Source organism: Oxyura jamaicensis, chromosome 26 (genome assembly GCF_011077185.1).
Source record: "Oxyura jamaicensis isolate SHBP4307 breed ruddy duck chromosome 26, BPBGC_Ojam_1.0, whole genome shotgun sequence".
Lineage (NCBI taxonomy): Eukaryota > Metazoa > Chordata > Aves > Anseriformes > Anatidae > Oxyura > Oxyura jamaicensis.
In genome coordinates, this window is record NC_048918.1 from 4,099,034 (window position 1) to 4,111,402 (window position 12,369).

At 59.6% G+C, this 12,369-nt stretch overlaps 1 protein-coding gene across 1 annotated transcript in view; it reads left to right on the plus strand.

Annotated features, from left to right (window-relative positions):
* Window positions 1–11,414, plus strand: part of CDK18 (cyclin dependent kinase 18) — a 34,454-nt gene extending 23,040 nt beyond the window's left edge. The window contains exons 4-17 of the mRNA XM_035347388.1: window positions 3,965–4,110; window positions 4,430–4,555; window positions 5,784–5,840; window positions 6,108–6,222; window positions 6,357–6,451; window positions 6,535–6,597; window positions 6,731–6,854; window positions 7,133–7,253; window positions 7,494–7,591; window positions 7,818–7,923; window positions 8,140–8,182; window positions 8,581–8,671; window positions 9,011–9,088; window positions 9,401–11,414. Of these exons, the coding sequence (XP_035203279.1) occupies window positions 3,965–4,110; window positions 4,430–4,555; window positions 5,784–5,840; window positions 6,108–6,222; window positions 6,357–6,451; window positions 6,535–6,597; window positions 6,731–6,854; window positions 7,133–7,253; window positions 7,494–7,591; window positions 7,818–7,923; window positions 8,140–8,182; window positions 8,581–8,671; window positions 9,011–9,088; window positions 9,401–9,435 (1,298 nt within the window). The 3' untranslated portion in view covers window positions 9,436–11,414. The remainder of the gene's footprint in view (window positions 1–3,964; window positions 4,111–4,429; window positions 4,556–5,783; window positions 5,841–6,107; window positions 6,223–6,356; window positions 6,452–6,534; window positions 6,598–6,730; window positions 6,855–7,132; window positions 7,254–7,493; window positions 7,592–7,817; window positions 7,924–8,139; window positions 8,183–8,580; window positions 8,672–9,010; window positions 9,089–9,400) is intronic.
* The last annotated feature ends 955 nt before the right edge of the window (window positions 11,415–12,369 follow it).

Consider the following 12,369-nt stretch of genomic DNA (forward strand, 5'->3'; position numbering starts at 1 on the left):
GACACCCCTCATACACCTCCTGACACCCCTCATACCCCTTCTGACACCCCTCATACCCCTCCAGACACCCCAGCTGCCCTCAGCAGCACCCCTCCGCAGCCTCCTTCCCTGCTCCTCACACGCACACACACCGCCCCTCACACCCTAGCAAGCAGCCGGGGCTATAATTAGACTTGAGCCCTTAATTAGATGCACAGAAGCCGTGAGGATGAAATGGTGCAAGGCTAAGAAAGCGCCGGGCGCTGACAGCTGCTGCTGCTGCTGCCTCCCTCGGGGCAGCTCGGCTCTGGGATGGCTGAGCCTGGGCTCGTTATCTCCGCCGTGCCAGCTGAGGCTGTCGGAGAGGCGATTTCCCCGTTCTGCTGTAACCCCTGAGTTTCCCTGGGGTGTGAACAGCCCCCGGGGGTCACCCCCATGGCGGCCTTAATCCCACTGCTGCGGCTGTTTTTGGAGAGCCTTGATAACCACGTCTGCCTGAGGCATCTCCTGGCCATTTTGTGCCCACCTCCTTATGGCTGGGAGCGCTCCCCCCGCAGCCGTGAGCCTGGGGGGGGGTGGTGGGGGGTGCTTTGGTTGTGTAGGGGAGCAGGATCGCTTTGGGGGTGCTGGAGGGGTTAAGAATGGAGAATGGGGTTTATGTACAAGCCACTCTTCTGTGGGGTTTGCCTTGGGGGCTTGGAACTTGTGGGAGCTGTCTGGGCTGGTGGGGGGGCACAAGAAGGGTGCTGCTCACAGCAGAGATCAGCACGTTGTGTTTTTTCTTTCATCACCTCGCACAGCCCCTCAGGGAGTCATTTGCAGGTTTTATTCCCCCCCCCAGCATCAGAAATCACAGGTTATCAGCACCCAGAGGTCACAACTGTCTGCGGGCCCTGAGCTCGGGTGGCCTGGCCCTGGCCCTGGCCCTGGCCCTGGGGAGGAGCAGCAGACTGCTCGTGAGATGCTCCGCACGTGCAGGGCTGCTCTGGCAGGGGGACAAGGTGAGGATGTCCCATGGGAGGACACCTGCCTCCCCCCCCCCAGGGCTGCAGTGGGGTCCCCAGCCCCGTCCTCCCCAGCCTCCAGTTCCCACGACCTCGCTGCCGGCCACGGAGGCCGATAAAGGGAGGTCTGAGAGAAACAGAGCCAGCGAATGGAAAGGCAAACAGCTTTTTAGCATGGACGCATCCTGTCACGGGCAATGTCACCTTGGCAGAGCCCGGCGATGCCCAGAGGGGTGCTGGGCTCAGAGCTCTGGCAGCCCACCGGGGCCTCCTGCATGCTCCCACCCCGCCGTGCCTCTGCCCTGGGCACCACCACGGCCTCTGCTCGGGTGGCAGAAAGGTCCTGGGTTATGGAGAGCCCAGGCTGGGCCCTGGGCAGTGTCTGAACCTCGACAAGAGCCAGCACCATCTCCGCATCTACCTCACCGTGGCTGCTCCAGCTCCCCTGGAGGCTGAAGGCAGGGGACTTTGCTTCTCTCCTGGTCCTCCCCAGTTACTCCGTACTCTGGATCTGCCGAGGTTTTGGGTCTTGGTGGCTCCCACTTGCTTTGATAAGAGCTGGTGGTGCTCAGCAGCAGCTCGTGCCTGTGCCCAGAGCTGTTTGGCCCCAGAATAGCCACGGCCTGGTCCATCCTCTGAAGCCAAAAAAGGGCTGCGAAGCTGGCATAACTCCCAGCTCAAATGGCATAAATCAGAGCCAAAATTTGGCCTCTGGAGCACACGGCCACAAAGAAGTGAGGATGAGGGGGAGGAAGGAGGATGAATAATCCCAGATCTGCGTGCAGCCCTGCCTCATGAGTGCAACAGAGCTTTGAGAGGAGAGTTCACACTTAGCAAAGTAATTAAAAGTTATAAGTCAGGCAACAAGTGAAGGGTTCTGGCCCCTTTCCTTGGGAGATCAAAGCTTGTTTTGGCAGAGACAGTGTTTAAATATATTTATTAAAAAAAAAAAAAAAAAGGCAGGAGGCTCGTCAAAGGCTGCCGCCGTGTCTGCGGTCTCGCTTTAATTTGCTTTGATATCCCATGCAGCCTCATTATTCAAGGGTGTCAGGGCTCACTGCAAGCCACGTGAAACGCCGAGCAGAACCAGACAAGCCCTCGGTTTGCACGCCCACGGCCCCACGGCCCCTCCTGTGAGCACCCGGCAAGGTCCTGGGCACCCGGGGCAATGCCAGCCCTGTGGGACCCGGGGTCACCGTTAGGGCTGGGTGGGCACATCCAGCCTCCCTCTGGCCCCAGGGCACCATTCCCCTCTGTGAGTCCTGGGTGTAGGTTTAGGTCCTTTTTTCATCTTGTGGTAGCTCGCAGCTTTTTTGTGTCCTGTCGCCCTGCACATGCACTGGGAGGCCGGTTTGTTGTCCTGCCTTTGGGCTTTGCCTCAGGTGCTTTTGTGGATGAAGAGCTGGTGGGCTGCTGGTTGGGACAGACCTTGTGCCTTCTGGGGACAGGCTGCATCTATAACCAGGACCTTGGGCTTGGGGAACCAGCACAAATTCACCCAAACTATCTTTTAAAGTGGATTAGTTGAACTCTGTTTGGCAAGATGTTAAATGGCCTTTGGTTTTGCTTCAGATAATTTGCTTAGGAGGTGAACAAGTTAAAAAGCTTTTATCCAGTTTAATTGATCCATGCTAATTCTGTACCTGTGCTTATTTCAGGGTAGGTTCCCTAGCTGCTCCTGCACAGACAGATGGCCAGAAAGGGACAGGGACCAGAGCCCCGCAGCAGTGCTGGGAGAAGGGACGGCTCTGTGCCTCCTTGCCCACCCGTACAAAATGTCCTGGCACAGTTTCAGGTGCTGGGGAGACCCCTGGCATGGGCTGTTTGTAGAGGGCACCCCACGTCCCTCAGCTCGCAGGTCTCCTTCTCCCCCATGCCCATGGCAGGAAACCACATCTTTTCCCAGGTCACGTGCCTGCCACCTCTCATCCATCAGATGAGCAATGTGCGGCCAGGTCCCAGCCCTCCTTCCCCTGTCCTCAGCAGTGAGATCATCGCTGGCTGTCCGAGCACACCGCAATCGGGAGCTGAAATCTGCGCTAGGCATAGCAGGGAGGGATGGCCTCCGTGCAGCCTACAGAGCACTGCCTCCTCCGTCCCAGCACACCCAGTTAGTGCTGCCTCCTCCGTCCCAGCACACCCAGTTAGTGCTGCCTCCTCTGTCCCAGTACACCCAGTTAGCACTGTCTCCGTCCCAGTACACCCTGTTGAATCAGGGAACCCGCTTCCTACCAGCCAGCCGTTAATTACTGAGTGAGGAGCTTTAAGCGCAAGCCTCAAACCAGAGGCCAGAGGGAGCTCAGTGGTTTATTTTGTTCTGATTTCTTGCTCCTTTCAGTTTTTTTGGGGCTTGATGAGGCTTCACACCTGGAGTCCCAAGAGGAGAGTGATTTTTCTAAGTTGGTTTGGTTTTCAAGAGGGATTTTGTGTTTGTCGGGATGATGGCACATGTGGCTAAGTGCAGCAGGTTGGGGCAGGAAAGCTCAGAGTGTTTTGTTTTGCAATAAACGACTGCAGCCTTTAATCCCAAACACCTTCTGCTGAGCATCAGTCACATCCTTGGAGCAAAGTGCCCTGATGTCTGCTAGTGGTGGTGGTTCCTGCAGCAGACTAGGTACCCTTGTATCCTTGTATGCTCTCTGGAGACAGGGCTCTCTATGTTCTGCTCTTGTACAGATGTAGCACAGAGGGATCCAGAGCCGTGGTCAGGCACCTAGGTGTCCCTATAGCGCACGCTGTGTTTTGTCTAAGGTGACATTAGTAAAGATAAGGCTGGGAAGCTGAGATGAACACTGACCCATGCACCAGGAGCCTGTAGCAAAGAGCAGGTATTGCCTCTGGGTGTGTAGATGAAATAGGATTTTCCCACAGCCCTGGAGAATCTCTGGACCTCCCTGCCCTGCTCCCTTTTCCTCAAGGCGAGGGCTGTGCTGGTACTTCTGCCACTCCAGCAGCTCACTGTCCTTTCTCTTTGTCCTCAGACCTGGCTCAAGGGCACCTGCAGCTGGAGCACCTGGGCAGGGACTTCCGAGCCGACACGGCCCCCATCTCCCCCTCCGAGGTGGAAGGCCAGTCCCCGATGGCCGTGCGCTACCGCAACAACAACCAGCGCCGCTTCTCCATGGAGGCAAGTGCTGCTGGGGGGCAGGAGGGACATCACCAGTTCTGGCTGTCACCTGCCTGCTGGCTGGAAGAGCCAGGGCTCGATTCGTGGGGATCTGGTGGTCTTAAAGCCCTGATGCCCTTGCTCAGCATGTCCATGGTACCAGACAAAGCCCAGAGCGCATCCCTGTGCACACACCTTCCCTCTTCCCCTGACTGAGGGTCCCATGGGTGTTGTCCCTATTTCTTTGCCATTGATGTCAGCTCTGGATAGAGGGCACTGCCCCTTGGAAGTCTCTTTCATCAGATGCTTTCATCACCTACTCTCCTGCCCCTCTCCTCAGGATGTCAGCAAGCGCCTTTCCCTGCCCATGGACATCCGCCTGCCCCCCGAGTTCTTGCAGAAGCTGCAGATGGAGAGCCCGGAGTTCCCCAAGCCCCTCAGCAGGATGTCCCGGCGGGCTTCCCTCGTAAGTCTCCATGTGCAGAGCAAGCAGTGCTGGCACAGCACCTCGCTTGGTGCATACAGCAGCCAGCAGATGCACGTGCCAATTGCCACCCACCCTGTGCACGTCCCCCTGTGCAAGCTCCCTTGTACTGACACACACTGCAAATCCCTCTCTGCACACTCCCAGCAATACATTCCCATGTGCCCCATGCACATTTGCACCTGTGTGTATGCACACACACATCCTTTCCCCGTACCACCCCTACACTTGCAGATCCTCATGCTGCTGTGCAGATCCCCAGGCCCGTGCATTCCTTCACCCAGCTCTGCGCACACCTGGCCTCCCTTCCAGCCCCGCTCCCTCCAAGGGGAGGAGGTGGAAAGCCTCGTGCTGGAGCCTCTGCTGGTTGAAATGCAAATGCTGATAAATAATGAATTAGCCTTTGCACTAATGCCGGCATTTCAGTTTCTTTACTGCAGAGCATCAACATATGTAGGTGCAGAACCTGGTGTCCTGTTTGCAAACGTGCAAGCACGTGTCCTGCTGCCCTGGGGCGCTCAGTGGCACAGTCGCAGTGGCGAGGTGTTGGCAGGTGTCTTCAGATCTGGTGTGCCTCTTGTCAGGAGGGGGGAGAGAATGGCAGGGGTTGTTGTTTAAGCTTCAGGAGCTAAGATTTCCCTGGGCTTTGGGCCTGCAGTGCTGGGAGCCATCCCCTGCCTTGGCACGTGAATGACCCGGACTAACTGAGGAGGTGTCAGTGTGCCCGCACAGAAGTGCAGCGTAAGGGGTCTGCTAGGAGTGAAACCTAAAACCCTTGCCTTGCGGTGATTGCCCTTTCTTTCACTGGGTACAGGAGAGCAGGTCCCAGCAATACATTAACGAGTCACTGTTCCAAATGGGGAAATGTCCCTTTCACGCTTGGTTTGAGGAGCAGACAGAGAAGTGAAGGGAGTTGCAGTACAGAGCAGCACGTAGGAAAGCACTCAAGAAAAGGGCTGGGTGTTGGCTGCAGGATCCCACCGGGCCTCTCCGACAGAAAAGGCATCATCAGCTCTTTACGATCAGCTGTGGAGGTTTTCTGATGGATCTCCTGCTCGCCTGCACCTCTTCTGCAGGACACAAATCCACCTTGTGCAGGCGCCTGCCTCGATCAATCTGCCTCTGAAATAATCATGGCCCCGTGTCCTTGGGAGCTCATCCTTCCGTGGATGGGATCCCTCCCAGGGATGTTTTCCTTTCTCTCTTACAGTCGGATATCGGGTTCGGGAAGCTGGAGACCTATGTTAAACTGGACAAACTGGGAGAGGTAAGGAGATGCTAACCCCCTCTCCCCTCCCGCCCCGCCCCGCCCCCTCCCCCCCCCCCCCAAAGGATTTAAATTAGGTTAAAAGGACCACAGAGGGCAGACTGGAGCCAAATGTCTTCAATACCTAGCACTGTTTAGACCAAGTCTTGCTGTGGACTTGAGCCCTTTAGCTTCAAATTACCTTTCCTGCAAATGGTCCAGGGTACATCACCGTTGTGCCACCCCAATAAACGGCCTGCATGCCCTCTGTTTCCCCCTCTCCCCCAGGGCACTTACGCCACCGTCTTCAAGGGGCGCAGCAAGCTGACGGAAAACCTCGTTGCGCTGAAGGAGATCCGCCTGGAGCACGAGGAAGGGGCACCTTGCACGGCCATCCGGGAAGGTGAGGGCGCGGGGGGCTCTCCCTCATCACGACCCTGGTGAGCAGCGCCGGGTCCCGTGCGGGTGGACCGGGGGCGTCCCACCGGTGTGTGATGCCTGGGTCCTGCTGTCCCAACCCGCCTCTGCTCCCCGCAGTGTCACTGCTTAAGAACCTCAAGCACGCCAACATCGTCACCCTGCACGACATCATCCACACGGAGCGCTCCCTCACCCTCGTCTTCGAGTACCTGGTGGGTCCTGGCGGGCGCTGCGCTCCTGAGGGCGGGTAGCGGGGCCAGGGGACGGGGAGGCCGATGGGTGCTTCTCGTTGCAGGACAATGACCTCAAACAGTACCTTGATAACTGCGGGAACCTGATGAACGTGCACAATGTGAAGGTGAGCCAGGCCTGGACATCTCTACGAGGTGTCTCCAGCTTCCAGGGGTCTTCCTGGCCATAAGTCTGGGAGTCCCTCGGCCTCTCGGTGCCTGTGCCCCAGGGCTGAGCGCCAACCCCTTCTGCCCCCGCAGATCTTCATGTTCCAGCTGCTGCGGGGCCTGGCCTACTGCCACGGGAGGAAGATCCTGCACCGAGACCTCAAGCCCCAGAACCTGCTCATCAACGAGAGGGGAGAGCTCAAGCTGGCTGACTTCGGTCAGTGGGGCAGGGGAGAGGCAGAGGCTGGGCGGTCTCTGGCAGCAGCTTGGAGCGGGGAGGGATGGGGGGGACCCTCATGAGCAGCTCAGGATCCCCACACAATTCTCTGTGTGCTCCTGAAGCTGGCTCTGCCTGGCTGCTGCTTCTTACCTGGCAGAGTCTGAAGCACCTCTGCAGGATGTGGCCACGTCCTCAGAGCTGCCCCGCCTCTGGGGAAAACGCGGCCCCGCAAGAAGGCGCCACCGCTCCTTCATGCCCACCCCTCTCGTCTTCAGGTCTGGCCAGAGCCAAGTCGGTCCCCACCAAAACCTACTCCAATGAGGTGGTCACGCTGTGGTACCGGCCCCCTGACGTCCTGCTGGGCTCCACAGAGTACTCCACGCCCATCGACATGTGGTGAGCCACGGCTGCCAGCTGAGCGTCCCGAGGGGCTCCGAGCCCCCGCGTCGGGCATTCCCATCCAGCTGGTGGTGGGCGCCGCACGTGCCCACGGCGTTGGGTGCCCCAGAGGGTGGTGGGCTCTCCCTGACATTGGGATGTTTTCTGTGTCCCCTGGGGCTCCTCGGAGCGTGCTGTTCGTGGGGCATCCTTGGGTTTTCTCTGTCGCTAACGGCACCGCTCCTGCTGCCGCTGTAGGGGTGTTGGCTGCATCCACTACGAGATGGTCACCGGCCGGCCCATGTTCCCCGGCTCCACGGTGAAGGAAGAGCTGCACTTGATCTTCAGGCTGCTGGGTGAGTCTTCTGCTGTCTCCCAAACGCCCACTTGAGGGCAGCGGCTGACTGCGGCAGCGGGGCCGGGGCGCAGCCTTGGCCGCCCGGGGGAGCTGGCACGGCGCTGCCGGCCAGAGGCTGGGGATGCCGGGGGCTGCAGGGGGCTGCAGGGGGCTGCAGGGGGGTGCCATGGCTCTTGGCCCCACAGCCGGTGAGCACGACAGGTTTCCTTCTCTCCCCCTCCCAGGAACCCCAACGGAAGACACGTGGCCGGGAATAACATCCAACGAGGAGTTTAAGGCTTACAACTTCACGCAGTACCGAGCTCAGCCGCTAATAAATCACGCCCCAAGGTACCTCCCACAGCACCAACGCAGAAGGCACGGTGGGATTGCACGGGGTGTAAACGGGAGCTGGGGACACCGCTGTCATCTCCTCGATGTAGTGCTAGAAGCATCTAAATGCAGCCATGTGCTGGAGGTGCAATCTGCCCCGTGTCCCCCGCAGGGACTCTTGCAACATATCCTGGATGCAATAATGCTCCACTTTTTATTTCCTCCTTTTCTCAGGCTGGAATCAGAAGGCATTGACTTGCTGATGAACCTCCTTCTGGTAAGTGGTAGAGCGGCCCCGGGTGGCTGGCGAGTGGCTCTGGTGGAGTAAAGTAGTCCGCCTGCCCTCGTGCTGATTTTGGAGCCAGGCAGGAGAGGGGCTGCGCGTGCAGAATGAGCCCTGTAAGGTGTGACAGGGGCAGTGCACTCCCATGGTCACGCCATGTCTGGTGTCCCTTGTGCCCATGCCAACGGCACTGGTGTCCCAATGGCATGCACAGCGTTTGGACACACCGTCACCCAGGCAGCACGTGAAACTGCCTGGGCGCACACCTCACACAAGTGTGTGCGCAACGTACGCAGGCACACCGGCGTACACACCCCCTGTGCGGTGCCCTCTGAATGCCATTTTGCGCGCACAGTGTGAATGTAACCGCCTCTCTCTGGGGCTTTCTGCAGTACGAAGCCAAGAGCCGGATTTCGGCGGAGGCAGCCCTGCGGCACCCTTACTTCAAGAGCCTGGGCGAGCGGGTGCACCTCCTGCCCGACAGTAAGTGCGCGCTGCCCTCGGCCCGGGGGACGTGGAGCAAGGCGGCTGTGAGGCCTGGGGGCTGTGGTTGGCAGCCTGGGGGTTGTGGTTTGCACCCAGGTCTTTTCTGTTGCCGCTTGCCTTTGCTTGCTCAGAGGAGCCAAGCGCTGCTGCAGCAGGGTGGGGTGGGAGCACGGGGGCTGCAAGAACACAAATGTTTTGGGGCAGGGTGACTTAGAGCAGGGATGAGCCCAAGAGGAAGTCTCTGCGGAGGTGCAGCATTGCACTGCCATCCCTCCTGCTCGCCCCATCCCACCAGCCGGCCGGACTGACCCCTCTCTCTCTGCCCCCTCTGCCCAGATGTCTCCATCTTCTCCCTGAAGGAGATCCAGCTTCAGAAGGACCCTGGCTACCGAGGCTCAGCCTTTCAGCAGTCAGGTAGGTCTGGGGAAGCGGCACTGGCTCCACTCCTCCATGGCACCACAGGCTGTGCTGGCACTGGGGTTACTCCCAGTGGGTACCCACGTAAGAGCAAGCCAAACCTGCTCCCTGCTTTAGCCCACAAGTTACCTCTGAAGCATCCTCACTCACCACCTGTTGGTATCTAAGTCACACCTTGGTGCCCTGGGGCACAGCTCCCTCCTTCACACAGCCTCGGGCTCACAATCCACTGAGCACCGCAGGGCTTGGTGCCCCCGGAGCACCGCTCTCGTCTGACATGTCTGACCCTCGTCTCTCTGTCTTCCTCAGCCCGAGGGAAGAACAGGCGGCAGAGCATATTTTAAACCCGGACCTCGTGTTCCCCTTGTCACCATGGAGATCAGAGCACTGAGAAAGGAGACGGCAACACGCTCCCACCCGTCCCACCGCAGCACTGCCGACCCCAGCAGGACGATGCTGATGAAGCGCCCTTGGCCGCAGGCTCTCCCCACCTGTCCCCACAGCCCCCAGCAGCTGCTGTTGGTGGACCTGTGGCCTTTTCCCCCACTTGTTCTCACGTTGCCCCTGCCAGACGCGAGCTGCCACCCTCCCCGCTGGTGCTGCAGTGAGCAGCTGCCCTGGCATTGCCCAGGATCGTGCCCTGCCCTGGGGGAGCCGCTCGCTGCCCGCGGGGCTGAGCTGGGCACGGGGAGGTTTGGTGAGCAGAGGGTGGTATCCGTGAAGCTGCATCACGTTTGGCCCAGGCAGGCATTTGTGAAGATGTACCTTTGCTCAGACAACCTGCTCTGCAACCCCGGGTGCCAGAGAGACTGCAGCTGAAGCATGAGCCTGGGGCAGCCCCCTCCTCCTGTGCCCTTGCCTCTGCCTGCGCAACCCCTTCCTCTGCCCATCTTCGGTACCTGGATCCTGACAGGGGGGGAGCAGCTGGAGCAGAGGGCTTCGCGTTTTCTCCTCCAGCATCCCCCTGTCCTTGCCACCACCACGTTCCCCACTTTGGCCCTGAGGACAGGACACCATTCCCAGCGCCGTCTCAGGAGCGCGTCTGCCCCCGTGCCAGCGCTGAGCCCCGCGGCGGAGCCGAGCCGTGCAGCCTCGCCGCACCCAAGTGTTGCGCACACCCACCGCAGTGCTTTTCTACCCGGAGGAAGGGGGAGAGGTGCCAAACCTCCCACAGCTCAGCTGTGGGGACCAGAAATAGACCCGGGGAGAAGCAAATCATCCCTCGAACCTTCATGCCTGGCCTCGCCATGTGTAGCCAGCACCACGTTGCAGCAGCCCTGGCTCAGGTGGCCGCTGCGGGACTGGGTGCGGAGATGTGAGCGCACTTGGCTGGCCGAGGGCTGCTCCTGGTGCCAAACTGAGCACATCAGGAGCCTGCCAAACCCAGCTCGAGCGAGGAAGCCCTGCTGCACCTCTTCCCTGCAGCCTGCCACCAGCCTGAAATGTCTTCAGGTGTGCGAGCACTGCAAGAAGTCTCTTTTTAATAGCCACGTCCCTTTCTTGGCTCTCCCGGATGACCAGTCCTCCCACCCATGGGTCCTCCAGCCCTTGGACACGGCTGGGACTCTGTGGTGGGTGCTGTGACTGGTGCTGGGCCCAGCGGGACGTGCCCATGTCCTCACCTGCCACCCTGCCACGGAGGGCAGCGCTCGGGGGACACTGACTGCTGCACGCCGCAGCTTCCCCACCGAGCACTCGGAGCTCTCTTTCCTTTCCGCTCTGCCATGTGGGATTTCTTCTGTGATCCTCTGCGAATGCAAAGCGTGGGGATAAAGGAGGAGACCCCGGGGCTTCTGGAGGCGCCTCCTCCCCGTGCCAGTGCTTGCCGCGACACCCCCTGCGCTCCCCCCATCAGACCAAAGCTGTTAAGTCGGGTTTGTCCTAGACAAGCATCCAGACGTCTGCATTGTTTGAGGTTTGCCCATCCCTGCTCGGTTCCCTTCTCGGTATGTCCAGCATACAGCAGGCTGAATAGTTCATTAATTGGTTCCATTTGATAGGGAAGAGCATGAATAGCCATCAGCCACCAGTGACGCATTTCGCCCTGATGTGAGGGCAGGGCTTTGCCTGGTTTCCTACACCCTGCTCGGGCTGCAAGGGGCTTGTCGGTAGGGAGGCTCGCAGAGGGAAATGTAGGCTGGAGTAAGTCTCAACTCTCACGCTGTCACCTTTTCTTTCACAAAGGCATTTAGAAGGAAGTTTCCTTGGCATGGCAGGGATCTGTGGTGCAGAATTGCCAGCTCCTGCCCCGAAACTGGCTGCTCAGCTGGCGGCCAGCTCACGGACACCACGTTCCCAGTGCCCCTGCCTGCGGGTACCTGCGGGTACCTGGCTGAAGGGTGCTGGTGTGCCCGGGTCCCTGAGCACAGATCGGAGCCAGGGAGCAGAAACTCTCTCCTGCTCTCGGGAACCCCATCAAGATGTGCTTGACCTGTCTTCGGGCAGTTTTCTTGCCTGCAAGCTGAGCCCCTGGGAGATGGGTCCCAGCAGTGCTCTCCCCGTAGGACAGGCATCTCGCCGAGCAGCAAGGTCACCCAGGGCAGCGGCTGGAGAGAAAGGTTGGGATAAAGCCCAGTACTGACTGTAGACAGGGCTGCCTTATCTGGGATCAGATAACGAAGACAAAGGGCCTGCTAGCTGCTGTTTATCCTTTCACAGCCTTTGCCTTTCCTCCTGCAAATCCTCCCCAGAGGAGCTCTTTGTGTGGAGGCGCTGTTATTTATTAGCCCCGCGCACTGCTAGCAGCCCAAATTTCAGATAACCCCTTTTGTCCCGCTGCCTTTAGAGCCTATTTGATTCCTATTCAGGAGGACGATAGCGTGCGTAAATATTTGGTGCCCCGCAGAGCAAGGTTTGAGTTATGAGCGCCCGCCGCTGCCCTGTCCGCACGTGGCGGCCGCTGTGTGATGCCCGCGCTCCTGCCACGCGCTGCCCACTGCCAGGCGGCCAAATCCCCTCCAGGAGAGGGGCCGCAGCCCCCCGAGGGCAAAGGGGGGTCTGGCTGGGTTCGTGAGGCTGGAGAGCCCCCAGGTTCCCGGGGGGGTACCTGCAGTGCTGGCCCCCTCCTGCCGCAGCTCCCCGCGGGCAGCCCTTCCCTGCGCCGGGAGCGCCAGGCGGCTCCGGAGATGGATGTTTAAAGTAGCGCTGATGAAAATGCTGGGAATGTCTGCGGCTCGCTGGAATTTTGGTCATTTTGTGGCTTCTCCCGGCCGCCACTTTGCAGAGTAGCTGGCACCCGTCGCCGATTGGGAGTTTTGACAAAAGGAAGCTGTTGTTTT